Here is a 19,701-nt window from a genome sequence, read left to right on the forward strand (position 1 = left end):
TAAAAATGTAGGTTTGTATGTTTTTGCTTTAACTTTATGCACATAACTGTGATTGGTCAACTCGCTCTGTGTGTTTTGAAATGAACACTTCGTATCGCCAATGAGCAGCAGTAGGAGTTCGTTCTAACAACCTTTGCGGTGGTGAGCGACGCAGACATAAGAGACACAAAACTTTGAAAGGTTTACGCCGACGTAAAGGCAACTGCATTGTGTCGACGCAGAAGCATAAATTCTATTCACCAGCACATCAGTGAGGGTGTTTACGTCGTATGCATCCACGCACAAATGTATGGGCGTACAAATAGCAGTCGCTTTCAAAATAAAAACAACGATATTGATTTGCATGCATTATCTCTATGCTATAGGCTCTTGACTATTGTTCTTTCACGGACCTTACGCGGGCCAGTCAGGGAAAGCCCACGGGCCGTATGTTGCCCATGTATGGCTTAGACCAAAGCCTCAATACCTAAACTTCTTGTAGCATACTTTAAACACTGTGTATTACATTAATACACAGGATTAGATGTAGCCTGACGAGCCAGACCCACATTAAAATGTAGGGTCTGGGCACTCATCTTTCGCTTTCAAATTCCCTCTGCACGCAATAGGACAGCGGCAGCGCTATGAGTCCCATGCGTTTCCCACCAGCAGAGCTAGTTGGCTAGTTCAAACGTTTGCCAACTTAATAAAAGCTTAACTCGTGTCACACTGTTCGCCAGCAGCAACATCCGTCTTATTTGTTTTCAAGTAGCAGGGAATTCAAGCCAAACCATTGCAACTCTGCCATCAATCATTATGTTAAGCCCACCTAACGACTCTATACACGATTTCAATGGCCTGATTAAGTTTCGATTTCTGGAGCTCACAAGCCAACGGAGAGTTGCTAGACTAGCCCTGGCAGCATGTAATTTGTCTAGATTTCTAGGCTAGATTAGTCCCTTGTGCCAAAATTCAAGGTAAAAACACACTCAGAAGCCCCTACTCAAATTAACTTTAAAAAGCACGCTAACCACAAATCTGCCAACCAATGGTCACAAACACAAGACAAATTTTACACAAGACTTAACAGTGAAACCAGCGTCCTGGAGACACTCCCCTCCATGCTGCTACCATATTACCACATTGAAATATCCAATACCCAACATACTCTTAACCAGCCTAGGCATGGTCTAGGTTGGCTAGGTTGGTCCGTCCCGTTGATGTGGACTGAACCATAACCATAAAAACCCTAGCCAACCACCATCAACCTAGGCACAGTCCGTCACAAACACAAAACAAATGAGCCAGTTAGCTTACCTTAGCTTACGCCCCATGTTGCCACCATATTACCACAATAAACATCCAAATACTCTTAACCAACCTAGGCACGGTCTACATGATAGAATGGAATGGCTATGAAAGCACAAAAACACAGATGTTTTTTAATACTTCAAAATAACATTTGATAAATGAACCTTACATTTTCCAGTAGCCATAGATGTGTACTGTGGTTTGGTTCTTAGCAGGAGCATCTACTGCCAAAATCCTATTTTCTTTACTGTGCGCTCGAGTTTGGTGCTGGGCTGGTGGGTGGCCACTCACGCGGCACAGCTTCGTGAAATCAAAACTCCACCGGAGCTCCAAGCGGATTTGTAACGTTACACACAGCCTTACAACAGTGTTTACAGCTCTTTGATTCACAAAATGTCATTTATGGTACATTGCTAATTTAGATACACGTATGCTGCTGTGTGCTTGCGTTTCTTTAGGAATCCGCCGTCTTGGTTTGTATAGAAATGAATAGGCTTAAGTGGCATACACGTAAAAGAACAGAATAGGTGACTGACTTCGATAGCATACAGGGGTGCGTTTCCCAAAACCATAGTTGCTAACCTGTTAGCAACTTAGTTGGTTGGCAATGGGAAATTGCATTGCAACCAACAAAGTGCTATGGTTCTGGGAATCGCACCCCAGTATAGGAAAGAGATACGCAATTTTCTGCTTATCCTGTTTGAAAAATGGGTGGTATTGGTGACGTTTTCACAAGCGAGGGCGTGTCGAGGTGTAATCCGGAGAGGCTAAGGGTGCATTCAGGGCACTTCAGAATGACAAGGACCACCACCATGGCTACTTTGTTTTTCCGACATCAAGTGTTCATGTGCTTTGCCGTAAAAATGTGTGACAAACACGGATGCCACAACAAAGGTTAAAACATACACTCACTTATCCTAAACAAACAACTGTATTTGCTTAAAATATAGTGTAAGACGCTCGTGAAAGAAAGATATGCAGCTTTTAAGTGACGGGAACGGCAAATTCCCAAGTTCACATTAAAACTGTTAGACATGAAAGGCCACATGGACTACAAACGAACTACAACGTGACGACAAAAGTGATGACGAGCCCCTAACTGGGCAACTCTGTTAGCAAAATCTAGCCCCAGTTTCCGACCTCTGACTCACACATTACTTGACGTGAATGACGCTGAATGATGATGTTTTCACTCGTTGAAAGGTTTTTCCGAAGCCCATGAATGCTAGGTAATGGCCTTGACAGTCTGAAACGTGTCAGGTTCATGAGGCTTGTAGCCTGGGCTACTATCACCAGGTGGCCCCTCAAATTACCCTAGCCTGGCCTGGCTCTACGGCCGGCTATTGGATTTTAAAAATTGGTCGGCGGGCTGCATGATATAACATGTTATATCATTTAAATGATTACAATAACAAGTCAAGTCAAGTCAAGTCGGCTTTTATTGTCAATTTCTTTACATGCACTGGTCATACAAAGAATTGAAATTTCGTTTCTTACTTTCCCATGCAGACATAGACATGCTTTAAATACAGACATAGACATACTATGGACATAGCCATAGACAATAAACATTAAATTAAAGTGCAAGACTGAAATATAGAACATGTATGTATCAAAATAGAAATATAGGACATATATATAAAAAAAAAATAGAGGTAGTTGTGTTGTATATTTCTGTAGTCTTAACAGTTACATGAAGTTTAAACTTGTGCTTGTGTGACCTGTATATTTACATTGATATGCAGTATGCAGTAATTCAAGTATATCAGGCTTGATGTGAAGCAGCAACACGTTTGGCTGCGCAGTCACAGTGCAGTTCCACATGGCGGTGTTTGGGCGGTGTAGGAACCTAGTTTCCTAGGTTCCTGGTTGGCTGGTGGGTGGGGGGGGCTGTCAGTGATGGGAGAGTGGGTAGAGTGTTCAGCATCCTGATTGCTTGGTGGATGAAGCTACTTGCCAGTCTGGTGGTGCGGGAGCGGAGGCTCCTGTACCGCTTTCCAGAGGGCAGGAGGCTGAACAGTTCGTGTGCAGGGTGGGTTGTATCCTTGACAATCATTAGTGCTTTGCGGGTGAGGCGGGTGGTGTAAATGTCCTGCAGGGAGGGGAGTGGTGCTCCAATGATCCTCTTAGCTGTGTTAACAGTGCGCTGGAGGGTCTTCCTGTTCTGATCTGTGCAGCTTCCGCCCCACACTGTGATGCTGCTGGAGACAATGCTCTCGATGGTCCCTCTGTAGAATGTAGTCATGACAGGAGGCGTGGCACTTGCCTTCTTCAATTTGCGCAAGAAGTAGAGGCGCTGCTGGGCTTTCTTCGCCAGTGATGCTGTGTTGGTGGTCCAGGAGAGGTCGTCGCTGATGTGCACCCCCAGAAATTTTGTGCTGCTCACTCTCTCCACAGCATCTCCGTCGATGGACAGTGGTGGCAGTTGTTTGTGGCCTCTCTGAAATTTGACAACAATCTCCTTGGTCTTGCTGACATTTAGCAGGAGGTTGTTGTCTTTGCACCATTTAGCCAGCAGGTCTACTTCTTCTCTGTAGTGAGCCTCATCGCCCTTAGTGATGAGGCCCACCAGTGTTGTGTCGTAAATTTGTTTTAAAATATTAATTGCTTTAAAAAATACTGCTAATTTGATGCTGTTTAACAAATGTATAAATGGTGCACTGTCACTTTAAGAACAATTCACGTTTAGTTCTTCAATGATCTTTTGCCAGCTCTGCTCAAATATAACCTATGGCTCTCACAGTTTATAAATGGTTAGTAGTGAGAACTACTGTTGCCTTCATGATTTCCTTTTAAAAGTTTCTTATAAGAAGGAGATATCAATTATCAACAATGACAAGCCAACTGGAACCTGCCGGTCTGCAGCTCTCTCTCCCTCTCGTGGCGCTCAGACGCCTTCCCAATTAAATCCAGTAACGTTCAAGTATGTTAGATCTGCTGCAATGGATACTACAAAGAGTATCATCTCTATGTAACATGATGTTTTGCAGGGCTCTCAAGTTTTGAGGACAGGCAAGAGTGACATTCCCCGTCGACAATCACCCCCCCGCCACATCAACACACACTGGCATGGGAGTCGAGCGCTCTAACCACCGAGCTAAAAGCCCAGGCTTCCAACTCAGCGGTTAGAAGCGTTCTTAAGGTTAGGGGTGTGAGGATTTACACGCGCAACTAGCATCACCAGCTAGCATACACCAGCTCCAGGTCAGTTACCAGTTGATTCACTGACAGAATGCATTAAAAAACACCGGGAAAAAACAGTGTTCAGTCCACCAAGTCATAAGCTATCGGTGCTGCGCAGCACCAGTTGTGATATTTATCTTACGGAGTGTAATCGTAGGTAATGTCATGTATGAAAACTAGTATTGTTAGGCAATACTATAAGTGCAAGTCCAGGGCAGCTGAGGTATGGCGATGACATCATCGATACGCAAGCAGGATGTGCGGTTTCGCTGTCTAAACAAACTCAAACGGGCTACGGTTTCAGATTTCTCCACTCTGGGACCAGGTTTCAGAAAAGTGCGGTTTCGGGCAGTGCATTTACAGGATTCGTTTGGACGCTCGGCCAAGACGAAGCAAAACCTCTGCGTTTAACCTAAAAAGCGTCTCCGTGTGGACAGGCCCTAAATATATAAATAGTTTTTCTGCGTGAGAAATACAATGTGTGGCAGGAGAGCGTGACAAAAGACTGAAATGAGTGACTGTCACGCTCAATGCGTGACACTTGAGAGCCCTTTGACATTGACATTGTAAACGTTCTCTAAGAAGAGTGAAAGTAGTTTGCAGTAAAGCTAACCGCAGGGGGAAAATAGCAAGCAGTCTGATAACCTAATTTGAATTTGAATTTGAATGCTTGGCTGGCCGGGCCGTAGCTTGCCCACCCCTGTAGGTCGACAGGAGCATACCTCTTTCACAAACACTGTAGTGTCAGCGGAGTTACTGCCTCAGTGTGTTGCCAAATCTTGTAAAAAAAAAAAGAAAGAAAGAAAGCCTAGCATGCATGAAAGAAAGCCTAGCATGTTGATCTTCTTTCAACCCAGATATCGTTTTAGGCATGTCCCTTTAAGCGTTTAGCAGTACAGTTGATACACTTTTTGCCCACACAAAATCAAACAAAAAATAGATACTGAAAATAAGTGATTTTCCACATGCCATTTCCTTAGCTTGTAGACTAAAATATTATCAATCAATAATACCCATAAGTAGTTTATATTTTCCACAATTAGCTCATAAACACAAGGTGCATTTTTGTCTTGACTGTGTCTCAAATGTACCCTATATTGTACAGTTGAGACACCTACCTGGTACAGTTGAGACACCCATTTTTAATGATGTATAGTTAACTAACCGTTCGTTGGAAAGTTGAATAAATAAAAACATAGCAATTGCAAAGTGTTTGTAGTTCAAATTCATTCATTTCATTTAAATTAGCGTTGGTTAAAAGGAATACATCATGAACAAAATATGACGCAGGGATATGGCGAACAGTAGCCTACCAATGGAATGTTCAAGTAGCCTAATAACACAATCCAATGTGTGTCTCAACTGTCCCCCGCTGACCACCTCACACATTTCTAGATTTTGCAACGACCTTACATGACACAATGCCATAAAATATGCCAGTTTTTAGGACATAGAATAATGTTTGTAATGATACCAGTTATGTTTAACAGTAACATAAGAGTAATGAGCTTGTGAAAAAAGTGAAATTCTTACTTTTGGAAAACAAACATTTGCCGATATCCTTGGATGGGAGATACTTGTGTCGTTCAAATTTTCCATTATCAAAGAGGACACTAATACACATGTGCATAGCAAAAATCACAACTTGAGCTTGCTGTGCAAGCAAGATATTTAATGTGTCTCAACTGTACTCAGTATACCCATTATCAGAGTAGTTGTGGGGTTTAGTAGGATATGATAACTTTATGGTGTCTTTATGGCTGTAATAGTAAAATAGACTCCTCAGTCCTCACATAGCCCTTGCTGCCAACATTGCTTAGCCTTAGCTGTGGATGCAGCATGGAAAAGTCAATACGACCTATGAGAGAACAAAAACAAACAAAGAGTGCAGTGCCCTTTTGGATGTGTTAGGCCTACAGTTTGTTTCATCTGCTTACACACAATTTTTGCTTATCACACTATTTTCTAAACATGTCTTTCAAACACCATAACCCCACACCAAGTCTGCAAAACCGTAGCCTACACTAACTCTCGGTGTTTGACTCAGTTTTCAATTTCCTAAAACACATTTTGCAAAACACCACACACATTTTTCACCACACAGGGTGATATCAGGTAAAATGGGCCATCAGCTAAAATGGGCCATTTAAGGTTTGGGGGTCCCAGCCCCTCTGGAATTTAGAGCCAATGACTGCAAAGGATTTCAAACTGTTGTCATAACTGTGCTTGACAAGTAACAGGTGATTTGATTGGTTTATGGTTGCTATGGTGGGCGGGGCAATAGTTCAAATCAAGACTGCACCAGAAAGCTGCATGGTAAGTAGCCTGGCATATCAAATCTAACTAAATTATTATAAGGATGATAAATCTATAAAAAAACAAACACGCACATAAAAAAACTATGCATAATATCTGTCTTGATGGCATCCACCAGAAATAATGCTGTTAGTTTGGTATATGAACTTATTTTTTGTAAAAGTGATGTTTTTCTTAGCGGCCCAATTTACCTTAACCCACTGAGGTAAAATGGGCCACATGGTTTCAGCTAAAATGGGCCATCCTCTGTGTCACTCACAAACACACATACACATGTGTGTGAGGGTGTGTGTGTGTGTGTGTGTGTGTACACACACCCATGCACATACGCATTCACCCACACACTCGCACACCAACCAACACGCACACATGCACGGACACAAACACACGTACACATACACACTCACCATGACCCCCCCCCCCCCCCCCAGTAATAATGGTGGTCTATATTTTATTACAGTGAGTATGGCAAATGCGAATGAAGTGAGAGGAGAGGAGAGAGGGAGAAGGAAAGAGAGAGGAAATGAGAGGAGGAAGGATGAGAGAGGAGACAATGTTTTAATTTTTAATATATCAGTTACCAGTTTTGTACGATTTTTTGTAATTTGCGCATTTCGTTCAAAATGTGTTGTTCACACACACACACACTGATCTGTCACTGATCTATTCACTGATCTGTGCTGTTCCAAAATTGTCCTTTTTAATTGCACATTTGAATATGTGAGTTTGCACCCACAATGTGTTTTTTTTTAATGGCTCATATGAATATTGTGTTTTAAAATTAAAATTGATGATAAATTACCATTCCCTTTGCATTTTGACTGGCCGAATGCTTACCTGAAACAGCTGGCCCGTTTTACCTTAGATGCTGGCCCATTTTACCTGAAACTGCTTATGCAAAAAAAGTTGGCACAGTTGATGTTTCAAGAACTGTAGGGCCTAAATAATTATAGTTTATGACATAATTTCAACACAAAATTATCAAAAACAGTCATTAGTAATCATAAAAACACTTGGAAAAGGCATATATAGTATTATATTATTTTCCCAACTGATTTACCAAAAAGTGGCCCAATTTAGCTGATATCACACATTTTCAACTCACAAAAATCTAAGAGGAAGTAACGTGATTTCATTTCTCAAACACAACCTATCAAAATGGCACACTTATTCGCCACTTATTCACACTCAGTCCTAAATGTACAAACACTCATTACTTTACTGAACACCACATCCGATCATTGCCTTAGTATAGGCCTATGAATTACTCTATGGTGCAGACCCTTTCAATCCCTTTCAATCAAATGTTCAGAACCAATGCAGATACTTTGAAATGAAAATGAATTGGACTAACGCTCTACTAATGTTCTACTAAAAGTCGACTTTACGTTAAACTATGAATAGACCTATGAAATATACGCACGCCCAACTGCTCCCCCGGACACACACACACACACACACACACACACACACACACAAAGTAATTTGATAGTAGTCAGTAGCTAATTTATTTCTTTAGAAAAAGCTAATTCTGTCTGGCCAAATCAGTTTTTGCAAAACTCCATGTACATCTGGTGGTCATTGTATTTTGCTTCCTTGTTCTTGTTGGCTGTAAAATACTGTATTCACAACAGCAAATTGTTTGGGAAAAATCACTTTTTGGTTGATGTTTACTGTATTTCACCTTCTCTCTGTAGATTACTTTCACTCTTGTATGGAAATATACTGTACATAGAAGCCCATGAAAGACAGAAGAGTTTTAGGTTTTGAGCAACAGTGTGGATAATAAATCCAAAATGTCATATTATGACAAAAGTGTTTATAATGTGAGGTGAATGTTTGCTTTAGAGATGTGTGTGACATTTTGAATGTTGTGTCATTTTGCTGGAGATTTGAGGCATTTTGCATTTTGTGGGTTGTGTGTGTAGAGAAAAATAGACAGAGAGTTTTAAAAACGTGTGTAAACAGTTGTAAAAAACTGTAATAGAGCTATAATTGCACTTAGTTGTTAGCGATTGACCAGGTTGCTTTTTCAAATGAAATGCGTTTGTTAGTGTGTAAACAATTACTGGGGAAAAAATCTTGTGTGTATGGCGGGCGTGTGGTGGGATGGTCACTGTAATGGATCCTGTCTTCTGTTCAGATCTAGCCACAAGTCCTTGTCGACATCGCAGGTGATGTCCTCTCAGGCTAGGCGACGGTAAAGATATCAGCTTGTGTGCCATATGCATCCTTGAACTGACCCCACCTCAATGTCTCTGCATGCCCCTTCCATTGCTTGCAAAAGAGGCATGCAGGTATGTGGTTGGTGGTCATATACTTTTCATTGGTCCACTTTAAATAATTCTTTGATAGGTTTTAGAAATGGGGAGTAAAGGGGCAAATGCAGAACTGGACATGGGTACTCAAGGCCGGATGTACAGAGAAAGCGCTAACACCGAGTTTTTCTATGCGCAGAAAGCGAACGCTGTGCTTTGCCATATTGCGGGGAATTTACTAAGCTGTCACTTCATTACGTAAGCGTTCATCACTGTCCTACCCCGCCCCCTTTACAGTACTAATTGCATGCCCACAGCTGAACAGTTGAATAGAGTTAACCAATTGCAAAAACGTTAGTACATCTGGCCCTCAATGTAAAAGTACACACTTGAACAGGTACACCATAATTTACCTGAAGTCTATTTGTAGTGCTAAGCCTCTGATTGGTGTTAAGTTTTCTCTGTAAGTGTTTTCAGGTAAGCTTATGTGTGTGGGTTTTACCAATTACCAAGTGTTTTCTCAATAATAACAGGAGATTTCACTTTTGAACTAATTTAAGAAATCATGTGTAGTGTTTCGCAATAAGTGTGTTGCAGAATTGCAAACAATGTGCAAAGCAGAAAATGTGTTTAAGCTATGGTTACACAGTGTAGTATGCTACAAGAAGTTTAGGTATTGAGGCTTTGGTCTAAGCATTCAATTTTAGTGTGTAAGCAATGGGCAAAAACTGTAATTACATTTTTAGAAAGGATTGTTAAGCTTTGATTGCAGTGTTTCATTTTGGCATAGATGTGAGTTGAGTTAGAACTTATATGGTTTAACTACCTCTCTCTCTGCGTGTTTGTGTGTGTGTGTGTGTTGCAACAATCAAACCGAACGATACGCTTCAACACGCAGACATGAACCACAATAATTCAGTACATATGTACATCAGTACATCTACATCTGTCATTTATAATTTCCAAAATAACACCTCCAGAGAACCAGTAAATGGGCCCTAACACCTGTGTGTGTGTGTTCATGTGATATCCCGTCTACCAGGATGTGTATAATTATTCAAATCATGCATGCAAAGCTCCCAGATCAAACCCATGGCCAGTCACCCAACCTGGGGTTGGAGAATGTCCACTATCTTTACAATGATTTACAATTTTTTTATAGGAATGAGGCCCAATGTATAATCAAAGAGTCCAAAAGAACCTACTTTTCGGAACAGATAAATGAAAACAAGGACAAACTTTGTAAAATTTGTGGAAGGTTCTGAAGAATCTAGGATGCATATCTAAGACCAAAAGCACTCCCAGTTCTTGTATTACTCTCTCCATTGATGGAAAATAGGTAAAAAAGAAGGAGGCTATATTGCCAATCACTTTAACATTTATTTCACCTCAGTTGCCCATAAACTTGTGGAGAAGTTACCACCCAGCCCAAGTTTGTACGGGCCTGAACACATTCAGGATTTTTATGCCAAGATAGGTGTGACTCCCAATAGTTTTTCCTTCAATCCTGTGTCAGCAGAAAAAATCGGTGACATGCTAAAGGGCCTTAACTAACTGCCAAAGCCACAGGGCTAGATAATATCTCAGCCAGGTTCTTGAAAGACGCAGCTGATCTCATAGCCCCTTTTAGTGCTCATATTATTAATCTGTCCTTGGAGCAGGGCACTGTTCCTGATGACATGAAACATTCTAAAGTCATCCCACTTTTCAAGAAAGGTGATAGGTCTGATCTGGGAAATGATCGACCGGTTTCTATTTTGAGTGTAGTCTCCAAGGTCCTGGAGAAAGTAGTTCATGAACAATTTTATCAATATGCTGTGGATGCCAAACTCCTCTATGAATTCCAATCAGGGTTCAGACATTCAACAAACTCATGTCTACTGTACCTAACTGACTTCATTTAGAGACGAAATAGATGTCTGCAAGCTATGTGGCATGATCCTAATTAACTTACAGAAGGTCTTTGATACGGTCGATCATAGCCTACTGTACAATAAGTTGTCAGCCCTGGCATGTGCCCTTCCGCCTTTAGATGGTTTGTTTCCTACCTCTCGGGTAGATCCCAAAAGACTGAATTCCAGGGTCATATATCCAATGAACAACTGGTAACCTGTGGAGTTCCCCAAGGGAGCGTCTTAGTGCATGCCACTTTACAAGAGGAATTCAGTAAGATCAGGGTCTGGCTATTAGACAATAAATTGTCTCTTCATGTGGCCAAAACTTAATTAATAGTGTTTGGCTCTAAGCCAAGACTGTATAAGAAAGAGTTGTCCAGTATCAGCCTTGGTGGGCAGCTCTTCCCTGCCAAGCCCTCAGTGACCTATTTACTGTAGGATGCTGTTTAGACAGCAACCTAGATGGGGGGAGCATGGCCTCTAAGGTCATGAGCAAGGTTAATGGCCAATCCAGATTCCTAGCTTGGAAAGCTCCATTCCTTGATGCAGCGAGCCTCAGACTGCTAGCCAATTCACTGGCCTTATGCTGCTTTGATACGGACTTGGCTCATGGCATCATATGGGTAAGCTCCAGTTCCAACAGCTGGGCTGGCTCCCCCTGGAGGCTAGGGCAGTACAGCTCCAGCTCAGGGTGGTCCATAATGTTTACAATCATAAGGCACCGGCATACCTTAAAAATCACTTAATTAGGAGTAGGGATGCCCATGCGTTCCACACCAGAGCTAGTAATGCAGACTTGTACTTGCCTAAGTTCAAAACAAACATTGGCAAATGTACTCTCAAATATAGTGGTGTGGTGACCTGGAATTAATTACCTTTGTAAATTAAGAGCATAGACAATTATCATCAATTCAGGAAAAAGGTAAAATCCTGGCTCATGGACAATTTAAATCCCTAGTGACACTAGCATGTCTTCTTCCATGTGAGTTGTTGTCGGTTGGTGTTGTCTATGTATGCACATTGCACTTTAATACAGAAAGGTAAGGTTAGGGTAGATTCTTTTATATGTTTAGCCTCTCATAGTCTATTTTATTATGTATAATTGTTTTGTTTTATTTTCCCCCTTTGCGTCTATCAAAATAAAACTTTATACAATGAAAGTATCCATGAAAAGTAAACATTTTTGTATTACAGGTTTCTTTAAAAATGAATTTAAATATGCAAATGAGCTATACACTAATCGAATATAGGCTACTCAAAATATACCCGCATAGGCTTATTTTTTTCCTTTACTCCTACCACAATAAAACTTTACACAATGAAAGTCTACATGAAAAGTAAAACATTTTGCATTAGAAGTTTGTTTGAAAATTTATTTGAATATGCAAATAAGCAATATACTAATCACATATGCCCAAAATACACCCTAATGGGCTTATTTTTTCCTTTACTCCTATCACAATCAAACCTCGCACAGTGAAAGTATACATGAAAAGTAACATTTTTTAAGTTTCTTGGAAAAATCTATTTTAAATATGCAAATGAGCTCAACACTATAAGAAGCCATAAAGTCACAAGTAGAAAAAACAGGGACCAAATAACTAACATATTCTTGTCCATTCAGTAAGTTAACGTATGCATAAACGCGATACATTTGAAGTCACTTGCCACACTTACCACCTGGGTCACTTGCCACAAAAAGATTTATATTGACCTTAAGAATTCATTGCAATCTTGCCTCCAGTTGCTTTCTAAATTCTTTTTTATTATTATTATTTGCAAACAAGCCTTACCTAATGACATACCCCCACAGATAACACCAGAAGAAAGTCAGAATAGCCATCTTAGTCATTACAAACTCACAGTTGCCTGATTTATCAGATGAATATGACCCAGAGGGGAAGAACTAAGCAAAGAACAAACCAGGAACTGAGGGGTGCCAGAACCAAGAGCCACAGAGAAGGGCTCCAGGATCCAGGCTGGATTTTTTTTAAAGAAAAACATAAAAAAAATAGAATATGTATTCTATATATTTCTGCCTAGGATATATTCAATAAGTGTGGAGCCATGTGAATATTCAAATTCACTTCAAAAGAAACCTGTGATAGAAAAACACTTACTTTTCATATATACTTTTACTATGTAAAGTGTTATTGTGGTAAGAGTAAAGGAAAAATTAAGCCTATTTGGGTGTATTTTTGGCATATTCGATTAGTGTATAGCTCATTTGCATATTAAAATAAATTTTCAAAGAAACTTGTCATACAAAATCTTTTACTTTTTATGGGTACTTTCATTGTGTAAAGTTACATTTTGATAGGATTAAAGGGAAAAAATAACCCCATTGGGGGTGTATTGTTGCCTGGCCTTCTTGGCACACATCTCGGATTGATGAAAATTTAACATATTTCCTTAACTAGGATTTCTTAGGACTTTTAGTATGTTGTTCTGGACACCTCATAGACATGATCTAAGCTGCAAAAAATGATTTTACAATTAGTCTGTGTAAAACGCTACTTTGCCTGGACTAGGCAATGCTGTTGAGTCAGTTACATAAAACAGATTGGATAGACGTGGCATAGATTCTTTACGTAAATACTAATGACTAACACAGCCTACCATGTTTGACGTGAAATAAGACTAGGCTACAATAGTTCAAAAACGTTGTTCATTCCAGTTTGTATTTAATCATATTTTGTATTTTCTTATAATCTAATTCACTGTGAGATTTCATTGTGAACTAGAAATGTAATGCCAGAGGAATTACAATAGTGGATGGAAAGCTGCTGGGTTAATGTTGGTGGGGAGATTCCTGAAAAAAAAACATTGAATCACTTAATCTTTGCGTTCATACAAACCCTTGTACCAAAAAACCTTGTGCGTCAGGCATTCTTGAGATATCACACTCAAGGTGGGTTTGGCCTTGACATTTGACTTCATCATTGAGTCCATACAAATGTTCACACCAAATTTGAAGCATGTGCGTCAAGCCATTCTGAAGTTGTGACACAAGCATGAAAGCTGGCCTTTGGAAAATGTAATTCAGAGTATGCAATGCAAGACTACTGTACCTGCAAAACGGGGCTTTCAGTTGGTGTTGATGACCGCTCATTCTGCAGCCAGCTAACAATTACTTTGTCAACGTTAAAATAATTGAATCAACGTCGCACTGCAACATTTATTCTACATCACTTTTGCACCCTTCATTAATATTAAAGCAACGTTGAAATTCTAACTACAGATCAATGGGATTTCAATGGTATTTCCACTAAAATGAATATTGAAACAATGTTGAAATTACAACCAAACTAAAGATCAACGTGATTTCAGTGCTATTTCAATTGATATTAAACTTCAGTAAACCACTATTAGCCTAATCTGGCAAAATATTGGGAAATTCATATCCTGCTTTATCTACAGCCAGAATAAATTTGGCTAGGCCTAGGTATGTCTTGCTTAGGCTACACAAGCTTGCATAAATAACCATTGACAACTTGTTATCAGTTAAGCAAGTGCATTTATTCACTCTTCATCTAGAAATTCACGTGTACTGTGTTTTCCTGCCATCCATAGCAGTTGCAGTCAGCCTGATCCTTCAGTAGCAGAGTGAAGCGGCACCTAACAGAAATAGAAGGGGGGGGGGGGGGGGGGGCAGCTGTTGAATATGTTCAACTGAGCAACAAACTAACAGCTAAGCCTACAATCAAGTTATTTTACGCCAGTGGTTCTCAAACTTTTTCTTTCATTCCCCACTTCGATCAAGGGGGCATTTTTAAACCCCACCTGTCCCTCATCACTCTAAGAAAGTGGTAGGTCAAACTTAAAATTGTCAAATTTATTGAAATAATGACAAGTTCCAAATATATCCTCGGCAGCAGAGTTAAAATCAGCTGGTGCTGCAGATATAATAAATACATAATGTGCCATTGTAAATTAAACACACATATTTCTGTTTTCCAGCAACATATTAGGAAGCATAGGCCAATATTTTACAGCATTGTACAATATATTCAATGAAATACCAACATGCTGCATTAAATGGATCACTGCTGGTTGGGAAATGTTTTTGAAATAAACTTTGCAGGGATGTGATGTAGGCCTACAGTGGCTCCTGAATCAGACGTTTCAGTGATTTCACTCAGATTCTCAAAGGCATAATACTGTCGCGATCGAGGCGCCTGTCCCATACCTCAAGTTTTTTGGTAAATGCAGTAATCTTAGATCTGCTAGGTGAGGTAGATGCTTGTCTTAGCCTTGTAACTGGAGATTTAACTCACCACTCATCACTCATATAAACGTAGTTCAAAACGAAGGCTAAGTTTCAGCCAGTGATTGTTTGCCATTTCCCTCGTCAGGCCAGCTATCGCTACGAAAGGCGGGCTGGCTGGCAATTTGAGTGCTTAGCTAGCTGCTACCGCCTCCACTGCACACAACAGGTGTTGCACCAAATTCTGTGACCTGTCGAATTTTGTGACTCTAGAGGGCGCTGTTTTATTGGAGTCTATGAATGTACTGAGCTGTACTGACACACTGATGAGGCAATTCTGTTATGTGTATAATTCTTCTAATAAACTTTGTACATTTTTGAAACATGGAACATTGTCTGGGTGTGGGTGTATTACTCCACAGGCCTGCATGTGTATCTTCCTCTCTATACTATCTCTACAGAGTACAGCTAAAGCCTACCCCACCACTCCAGCGAAGAGGTGGACTTCAGCTGGACAGGTCACATATGATGATAAGCCTACTTGACTTGATTAGCCGAGTCGTTTTAAACAGACTTCACACTCCATTCAAATACAAAACACAAATAATTGTAACTTACATTGGGTGTGGTAGGAAAACGTCCGTTTCGTCGTCGTTTGTTGGACGAACCAGACAACAAGAACGTAAACTTTCTTCAAGAGGATGCTTAACAGCAGCAGTGCCTGTAGAATCGAATCAATGAGGCAAGGAGAACGCTACTGCGCATGCACACAAGTTAATTACGGGATGTGTAGTTTTAGGGAGCACCAGAAGCTGAGACGGTTGAATTCACAGGTGACACCTGTGTCAGTGTTCTAATTTGCCCGGGAACTACTCTGGGAGCTTAACGAGCGCAGCTGGCTTTAGGCCATTATGACATCACAGCCATTCAAGTCTATGGGGGAAAAAATGAGCTTCTTACCATTTATAATCCCCTATTTCTTAAAAAGTATAAACTTTATAAAAAATCTGAAATAATAACTCTCTTGCCCCACTCCAGACCTTCAGAACGGTTATTTCAACATGTCTGTACGTTAAGCGGTTAGAGTCGCATTAATTCTTGAAAAGGTAAAAAGAAAAGGCTATAATAAGAAGAAGAAGCCAGGAGATTTCAAAATAGTGGATTCCATCCACTATAATGAAATGTGCTAGTTTAGCAGTAGTGATGTGACCCTCTCATAAGTCTGCCGCTGTGAAGAGTCAAGAGTGAGCTCACCTTGTGTGTGTGTGCTTCAGGCTGCATCCTTCTTCAGTGAAGCAATAAGAATACTCTCAGCTCTACACCACACACAAACACATAGTCAACCACACGGCGTCTTTCCGTGAAGAGACTAACGCACACTCAAACTGTCTCGTTGTCGTTGCACTATCAGTCGTTCCCCACCCCTCTCTTTCTTCTTTCATCCAGCGTGTCTCCTCGCGCATTCTTTCACTTTCACTTTGAGCTAAATGTGAACAGCAGATCATTCTTTCCAGGAAGCGATCAGCACTGAATAGCCTACGGGCTATGGGCTTTTTATGGGGAAGTTTGTTTTAACTTGCTAAATAATATTACTGCATATATTTTCCATCATGTCACAGAGTCTGTCTTTACAAACTCTCTCTCTCTCACACACACACAGGCAGAAATTCCAATGTTTTACATGACAAATAAAGTAAACAAGAAGTGGAGAGTGACAAAGAGCTTCATGCATATTTTATTCAATAGTAAAAAAGTGATTAGTCCCATAGGGCATGCTTACATGGTCTTTACAGTAGGGAGATCCAGAACAGCACAAGATAGAGGGAGAGAGAGAGAGAGAGAGAGAGAGAGAGAGGGACAGAGAGAGACAGAGAGAGAGAGAGAGACATCACATCTCAGAGGATTGCTCCCTCAAAGCAAAACACCAAAAATGAGACCAAATCAGAGAATCAGACAAACCAGCTCTAGAGCCTCCAGCATCAGAATCATAATAACCAGATTGAATAATATCATAAAGAAAGGAGAGTAGAGTCCAGCCAAGTAGAAGAAGAGGGATGGGAGGAATACAGTTTGTCCTTAAAAATGTGGAGACACGCTTAGCTGAGTGTCTTTAATAGGCTTTACATCTGAAAGGTCCATGCAATCATGCTCCAGCAGATACCGTGGGTGTTTATAGAGAGATCGAATATGCACGCAGACACACACACACACACACACATTCTCACATACATACTGGCTGACGCACACACATACTGTACATACATACATACATACATCCATACATACATACATACATACTTACACACACTCCACGTCAACAAAGAAACTGAAATCAAACCACAGAACGCTTCACACCTTTTTTAGGAGCATTAGTATCTGTACAGCAAAAAAAAACAACTTCAAATGTAAAAAAACAAATAACTTAAATAAACCCCTACCCACCCATGATATATTTATATATACAACAGAAAAGTCTCCCGCTGTCTGAAGAAGCTTGCGTGGCCAAAAATCAGGCTGCTGTTGCATTTGCGGCCAGGAGGGAGTGCTGTGGGAGAGCACAGTCACACAGCCTGTCTCCACTGTTCCCAGACCAGCAGCAGCTCAGCTCTGCATGACAGTAGCAGTGACAGTGTCTGTGAGGGTCTGCTCTGAGGCCAGGCCAGAACACACACACACACACACACACACACACACACACACACACACACACACAGCATACACACACCCTTACCCCCACCCACTGCAAAACCTAAATGGAGAGCAACAGCAAATAATACACAACTCATATAAGGAAACTAGACCCCCATGCCCCTACAAACTCAACCCCCCTATTCCAGATAAGATTGCATTGCAGAGAGCTTGAGAATGCTTCTTTAATTCCCATCACATGATAAATAAGATGTTTTAAGTTTCTTACTTGTTTAATACTAGTAGCAAAACATGGTTGAAGAGCAAACGTTTAGTATATGATGCTTTGTGAAATAAATTAACTTACCCACACTGACACACACACACACACACACATACACACGTTTTTAATCAAATTAAATCATGCACACACACATACACACTCACAACACACACATACACACTCTCCAGTCTTCCGGTATAAAACCAAATGTTCCAGCATTCTAACCGTTTTCATTTGAAAGGAAAAAAGAAAGCTAAGATAATATACAATATAAAGCCCTCTTCCAATCCAAAGCATTACCTAACCACCCGCTCACACATCACATGCACACACCTAAACACACTCTTTTGTCCACTTGAACAAATAAGACACTCCTTGTTTCCCAATGGCCTTTTTTTTATCCCACACTCATTCAAGAAAACGGTTACACACACAAACACGTATAGAATGCACGCTCCCGTAGCAAGACAGCGCGTTTGTTGTTCATGACACCAGCAGTGCAAGTGTCATTGGCCACAGCAGGACCAAACGAGAGATGAGGGTCGGGAAGAAGGGAGAGGAGGACACAGAGGAGAAGAGAAAGAGGAAAAGAAAAGAGCAGAAGCAGAGGAGTGGGTGACAGAGGATAAGGGAAGAACAGAGAGTAGAAGAGAGGAGAGGAGAGGAAAGTTTTGTGTAGTTTTAGGGAGCACCAGAAGCTGAGACGGTTGAATTCACAGGTGACACCTGTGTCAGTGTTCTAATTTGCCCGGGAACTACTCTGGGAGCTTAACGAGCGCAGCTGGCTTTAGGCCATTATGACATCACAGCCATTCAAGTCTATGGGGGAAAAAATGAGCTTTTTACCATTTATAATCCCCTATTTCTTAAAAAGTATAAACTTTATAAAACATCTGAAATAATAACTCTCTTGCCCCACTCCAGACCTTCAGAACGGTTATTTCAACATGTCTGTACATGTTGAAGCGGTTAAGCGGTTAGAGTCGCATTAATTCTTGAAAAGGTAAAAAGAAAAGGTTATAATAAGAAGAAGAAGCCAGGAGATTTCAAAATAGTGGATTCCATCCACTATAATGAAATGTGCTAGTTTAGCAGTAGTGATGTGACCCTCTCATAAGTCTGCCGTTGTGAAGAGTCAAGAGTGAGCTCACCTTGTGTGTGTGTGCTTCAGGCTGCATCCTTCTTCAGTGAAGCAATAAGAATACTCTCAGCTCTACACCACACACAAACACATAGTCAACCACACGGCGTCTTTCCGTGAAGAGACTAACGCACACTCAAACTGTCTCGTTGTCATTGCACTCAGTCGTTCCCCACCCCTCTCTTTCTTCTTTCATCCAGCGTGTCTCCTCGCGCATTCTTTCACTTTGAGCTAAATGTGAACAACAGATAATTCTTTCCAGGAAGCGATCAGCACTGAATAGCCTACGGGCTATGGGCTATTTATGGGGAAGTTTGTTTTAACTTGCTAAATAATATTACTGCATATATTTTCCATCATGTCACAGAGTCTGTCTTTACAAACTCTCTCTCTCTCTCTCACACACAGGCAGAAATTCCAATGTTTTACATGACAAATAAAGTAAACAAGAAGTGGAGAGTGACAAAGAGCTTCATGCATATTTTATTCAATAGTAAAAA

At 40.7% G+C, this 19,701-nt stretch overlaps 1 protein-coding gene across 2 annotated transcripts in view; it reads right to left on the reverse strand.

The window, feature by feature from the left end:
• sting1 (stimulator of interferon response cGAMP interactor 1) overlaps positions 1-19,409 on the reverse strand; it is a 33,720-nt gene extending 14,311 nt beyond the window's left edge. Inside the window, exon 1 of one of the 2 annotated variants that reach the window (XM_042062022.1) lies at positions 19,212-19,409. In XM_042062022.1, coding sequence (XP_041917956.1) covers positions 19,212-19,238 — 27 coding nt within the window. In that variant the 5' untranslated portion in view covers positions 19,239-19,409. Of the gene's footprint in view, positions 1-16,403; positions 16,612-19,211 lie in introns of those variants that run through there. The other variant, XM_042062021.1, reaches the window with a different exon arrangement.
• Positions 19,410-19,701: the final 292 nt, after the last annotated feature.

The sequence above is a fragment of the Alosa sapidissima genome, chromosome 14 (assembly GCF_018492685.1).
Source record: "Alosa sapidissima isolate fAloSap1 chromosome 14, fAloSap1.pri, whole genome shotgun sequence".
Taxonomy (NCBI): domain Eukaryota; kingdom Metazoa; phylum Chordata; class Actinopteri; order Clupeiformes; family Clupeidae; genus Alosa; species Alosa sapidissima.